Raw genomic sequence first — 5,495 nt, forward strand, 5'->3', positions numbered from 1 at the left:
AGCCAGTGTTAAACAGGGGAAGGGGAACTGAGGGAGGCAGAGACCAGAGATCCAGCCCTGCATGGGGGGAGCAGAGGCTTTTCTGCAGGTCCCTGGCTCTAAAGCACCTACAGCCCCAGGCTGGGGAGCATATCCATGGCAGGGCCTGGAGAGGGCTGGGCTGCTCGAGCTGCGGTGACTTCTGCAGGGGAGCACTGGGAGTGTGGTCAGTGAGTCAGGGGGAGCACTGCTGGCATGGGATTTAGTCCCAATTAATCCATGTTCCATGTTATTTTATGCAAGATCCAAGAGTGACAGCAAACTGGGGCTTAATTGGGTCTTGCCCATCACCCAGCTCTCCCAGTTCCTAAAAGTCAAATTTTCACCCCCTGGTATATGGGGAACACGCATTTTCCCTGAGCTGGTCTGTCCCCTTCCTCAGCAACACGGAGCCGTAAAATGAAACTGGGAAACAGCCACGGGACTGACCCAAGAGGGCCAGGGCTTTGGAGGGAGGGTTCAGGGCTCAGGGGAAGTAAAATGAGACATCAGGTGTCTTCAAGACAGGGCTCAGCAGATCCGCTGCCCAGGAAGCCCCCACCGCTCTTGGGTGTCCTGGCTGGAGGGCATCCCCGAGGCAGGGGAGAGCCCCCCCGGGCTGCCAGTGCACACAGACAGACCGGCCAGGGGCAATGGGTCTCACTCTGGTTTGAAAGAAATGCAGTTTAGGTGACCCCCCAATCCAGTTTTCTGCTCCAGAGGGAGCCAAGGCACCTGTTCCCTGCAGAACACCCGGAGCAGCAGCACAGGACCGTGGGGGTCCCACAGCCCCCCCAGGCTGGCCCCACAGCCGGAAAACAGCAGGCAGGGTGAGGAGGGTGCTGGGCTTGTGTGGGGACAACTACCCACGCACAGGGGACAGGGCTGCTTTTGCACCGCCCAGAGCAGGACAGCCACTCCTGCCCTGCTTCCCAAATCCTTTATCAGGGTCTTCCCCCACCTTCCGCTGCAAACAGCCCCAGGGTGCACTGTGCTGAGCAGCTCAGCAGCAGGACAGACTGCATAAGCAGGGGGAGCCCCAAGAGGAAACCCCTTTCAGCCCCCCACCCCAAGCATCCAGACCCACCCCAGCCCAGGGAAAGCCTCCAACCTTCTCCACGAAGTCACATCCTGCCAGAACTCGTACAGGATGAAGCAGTCCTCGTCCGTCAGCTTGCAGGCGGACACGCTGTGGGGACAGGAGTGACCCTGAGACGGGGCCCAGCAAGCTGGCACGGTGTGGCCACCAGTCCAGCCAGGCCCGGGAGCGAGGGGTGCAGGTCTGCACGTGAGCCTCAGCACAAGGCTTCCAACGAGCAGTCTGGGTGCATCCACAGTTTGCAGCTGCTGGGGCTGGCACATGGCTCCAGGGGATCCCAAACCCAAACCCTTCACGCTTCGCAGTCCTGCAGCCAGGGAGCAGAGGAGCGTGGCAGCTATTAAACTGGTCCCTGCTGCTGCCCAGAAACCAGCATGTTAAGTGTTTATTAATTATTTCTTAGTGTATCCGTAGCACTGCAGCACACAGCCCGGCAAAGGAGCTCATCCTTCCAGCCCTTCGGAGTAGGTGTGTGTCATCCCCCACCCTTCACACAAAGAGAAACTGAGGCACGAGCACAAGGAGCTGAGATCACAGCGTCAAACCACAGCTCGCTGCCCCCCGAAGTGATGCTCTGTCACCAGGCGATGCTTCCCACGCTCCCTCCTGCCACAGGAACACGCTGGGGCTTTCTCCAGCGATGGGAAGATGGAGGGAGAAGCAGCAGGAAGGCGGGAGAGCAAGGCTCAGGGTGCAGGGCCTGGGGAACATCTGCACTCAGCCTCAGCATCATTAATTCCAGCTGAGGATGAACATTTCCCCCAGCTGCTGCCAAGGGCTGCAGGAAGGGACCAAGCCCTGAGGGGAAACAAAGCAAGTCACCCAGCAGCTTGGGGGCTGCGACCCCCTGCGCAGAGGCTGCAACGTGCTTTGCGATTCTCTGGCATGAACCCGGACAGCGGAGTCTCCTCAGGCTTTGCTCCAGCTTTCCACTCACATGGAGAGCCTGCCCATGCAACGCAGTTGTCTACGCTAATAGTTCCCATGACAGAAAAAATCATCAATTCCAAAGAAAAAATATACCATTCTCTCTGCCACACATGTCAAAACAAGTATCTTCCTTTTGTTTGGACTGAAAATGCAGTTTTGCGCTGCTGGAACTGAAGAGCTGAAAAATGACACTTTAACTGGGAACAGCACGAACATTTCCCACTGAAAGCAGCTTGAAACCTCCCGTGGGAGAAGGAAGGCGCTTCTCAAAGAGCAGCTGTGCAGTCTTCAGGGACGCTCAGCAGCAGCGTGTCACTGAAGTCACCTGGGCTCCATTCTCAGCTCTGTTTGGAGCTCCAGAGCAGTGCTGGGGGTCAGAGCCTTGGTCTCGGGCAGGGGTTAAGCTTCAGGCGTTCACGGCTGCTTCCCACCAGCGCTGCACACACTTATATAAAGCAAGGCTCTGACATCAGCTCTGCCCTTGACTTTTCCCCCATTACTTTCAAGTCCTTCAGTGCTGGAAGAATGCATGCATTCACTTACATGCATACGCTACAGCCATTCCTGGCATAAAAACCAGCCCCCTCCTCGCCAGACACTGACAGTGGTTCTTACTGGGAGTACCTGCAGCAGGAGAGGGGACAGTATGGCAGGCACAGACACTGCTGCAGCCGTGACACCGTCCCGTCCTCTCTGCAAGGCCAAACCTCTGTGCACTGAGCCCACCCTTGCACTGACCAGGCACACAAAATACTCCACAAAAACCCCTTTTGAGCCCCAAGGGTGCTGTGTTAAAAGCCCCTATTTCTGGGCGACGTACTCCACAAAAACCCCTTTTGACCCCCAAGGGTTCTGTGTTAAAAGCCCCTATTTCTGGGCGACCCACGCCACAAGCAGTCCCACTGCCAGCCGCACTTACTGCAGGCAGCTGCTCTGCCCGGCGGTGACCTCCGTGTAGGACCTGAACGCCTGGCGAAACTCCTCAATGCTGCTTGTCGCCACCGAGATCTGCCTCTTGGCCACCAGGATGTGCTGCAAAGGGACAGTGGGCAAGTGGCATCAGGGACTAATCCACCCCTCCTGCCCTCCCTGCTCCCACCCAGCTGTGGGACACGGCAGTGCTGAGCAAGCACAGCACCACAGGAGAAGCCGCAAGAAGGGGCTGGTGCCACAGTGCTGGGGACAAAGCCAACGTAAAGTGGCTTCTTCCTACCTGGGCAGGGTGCCTTTACAATGGGAACCTCACCAAGGGGAGATGCTCCCTCCCCCAGTGGGGGGGTCCTGCTCTGGGGCTGCTGCAGTTCCCTGGGTCCTTCTCCCAGCAGAAAGGGGCCTCAGGAGCCCTCCACAGGGGCTCTGAAGGGTCTGTGGGTGCTCGGAGCAAACCTGGGGGATCTAGGCACTCACAAGCAGAGCGCTGCCCTCCTCTGGGCTGGCCGTAAGCACTGCCCAAGGCTTTCATGGACCTGATGGAGCTGCATTTGCCCTGGGGATGGTCCCACATCCACCTCACAGCTCTGACTCCCATCCTGCTACATCGCTGGGCAGAGAACCCCCTGCCAGACCAAAGCCAGCAGCTCCCCCAGGTGACTCCAGTCTCGGGGCACAGGGGCTGCACAAGCACAGCAGTCTGTGAGCGTAAGCACTGCCCAAGGCTTTCATGGACCTGATGGAGCTGCATTTGCCCTGGGGATGGTCCCACATCCACCTCACAGCTCTGACTCCCATCCTGCTACATCGCTGGGCAGAGAACCCCCTGCCAGACCAAAGCCAGCAGCTCCCCCAGGTGACTCCAGTCTCGGGGCACAGGGGCTGCACAAGCACAGCAGTCTGTGAGAGAGGGGACCTGTGCACACTACGGGGTTACCTGCAAACAGCAAGCACCAGGACAGGGACTTACTGCATCTCTTCCTTTGCACATCACCTCCTCCTTCAGCGGCTCCAGGCGTGGGCTCTGCATTTCACACCCCAGGAAAAATGATCGTTAGTGTGAGACCTTTGCAACAAGGTTCAGACGCAGCAGTAACCCACAACCCAGCCCAGCTCAGCGTGACAGATGGGTACCGCTCTGGGCACATTCCTTCAGGTACCCCGGGGAGTGAAGGAACGTGACCTGTGCCTCTGTGGGGCTCAGTGAGTCCAGACTGACTTGTCAGATCAGCCAGAGAGGGTTGGCAGAGCTGAGAGGAGAAGGGGGCTTTGGAGGCAGCAAGGGATGAGCAATGGGTCTGGGCCTGGTGGATGGGTGCAGCTCTGCAGCGATGCCAGCAGCGAATCCCAGGGCTGCTGGCACAGGGACAGGTCCCAGCACTGACCTGGTCAGTGCCAAGGTGCAGGGCAGTCCCCATCTGTCACATACCTTGCACTCCAGCTTCTCGATGAGCTGCTGGAGCCTGTTGATCTGTGCCATCCACTGGCTGTTCTCTTCAACACAAATGCCTGCGCAGGAAGGGCACAGAGTTGTCACTGAAGCAGCTTGCTTTCATCACAGCAAAAGCTTGCTTCAGACCCAGAAAACCACAAAAGCTTCAAAACCTCTAATTTAAACCAAAAAACTGGTTTGTTTTTCTCCTGAAACTTCTCCTGCTACTCAAGAGATACAACATCCCACAGAAGCTCCAGCTGGAGGCGGGATGCAACAGTACAGGCTCTGTCCCGGACAAGCCCCCACTGTCCTGCTCCCACACCCATTCTGGGCTCCAGTGGGGCAGGGGCACAGACACTGACCCAAGGGATGGCGGGGCTGCGGATACCTGTTGTCAGCATCCCGGAATAGGGGTCCGTTGGAGACAGACAGACATTCTTCTGTCCTCTGCGCCCACATCGTCTCCCCGACCTCAAGCCAACCGAGGTCTCAGATTTCTTTATGTCCTTTCTGAAAGAATAAAACGCAAAGGAGGGGCTGGAGTCATTCACTGTACAGGTCAGCTTCACAGCGGGCTTGGAAGGCCAGATCCTGCTCCCAGACATGCCCCTCAGGGGAACCTGAGTCCTGCCCCATGCTGCAACCCCCACGAGTGGTGGTGGGGAGAGGGGGAGGACCAGCATGTCCCACCCATTACCTCTCCCGTCCCGCCTGCTCCTCCACGGTGTCCACGGCACACTCGAGCGAGGCCTGCAGGGACTGCAGCTGGTGCATGGTTTCCCGCAGCAGGAAGCGGGTCAGGAACTGCTCCATCTTCGAGGAGGTCTCGTAGCTCTGCAGAAGAAGGGAGAGGATCTGTCAGATGCCCCCAGCTCCGTGTCAGGGGAGCAGAGCTGCCTTGGGAAGAGGCCCTTAAATAAACCCGACAGAGTGCATTCCAACCAAATTTTTTGGTCATTCTAGTAAACAATAACACTGTAGGACAAAAGCATCCTCTGGCTACACACCTGGGAGGACACAGCAGGGAATGCAGGGCACAACCCCCAACCCCAGCCCCAGCACCCACAGCCCCGGGCTGGCACA

General features: G+C 58.0%; 1 protein-coding gene across 1 annotated transcript in view; it reads right to left on the reverse strand.

Annotated features, from left to right (window-relative positions):
• NECAB3 (N-terminal EF-hand calcium binding protein 3) overlaps positions 1 to 5,495 on the reverse strand; it is a gene marked incomplete at both ends in the record, with an annotated part of 22,979 nt that overhangs the window by 157 nt on the left and 17,327 nt on the right. Inside the window, 6 exons of the mRNA XM_010079222.1 lie at positions 1,130 to 1,207; positions 2,967 to 3,079; positions 3,948 to 4,001; positions 4,407 to 4,486; positions 4,801 to 4,922; positions 5,110 to 5,246. Of these exons, the coding sequence (XP_010077524.1) occupies positions 1,130 to 1,207; positions 2,967 to 3,079; positions 3,948 to 4,001; positions 4,407 to 4,486; positions 4,801 to 4,922; positions 5,110 to 5,246 (584 nt within the window). The remainder of the gene's footprint in view (positions 1 to 1,129; positions 1,208 to 2,966; positions 3,080 to 3,947; positions 4,002 to 4,406; positions 4,487 to 4,800; positions 4,923 to 5,109; positions 5,247 to 5,495) is intronic.

This window comes from Pterocles gutturalis, unplaced genomic scaffold (assembly GCF_000699245.1).
Source record: "Pterocles gutturalis isolate BGI_N339 unplaced genomic scaffold, ASM69924v1 scaffold43928, whole genome shotgun sequence".
Classification (NCBI taxonomy): Eukaryota; Metazoa; Chordata; class Aves; order Pterocliformes; family Pteroclidae; genus Pterocles; species Pterocles gutturalis.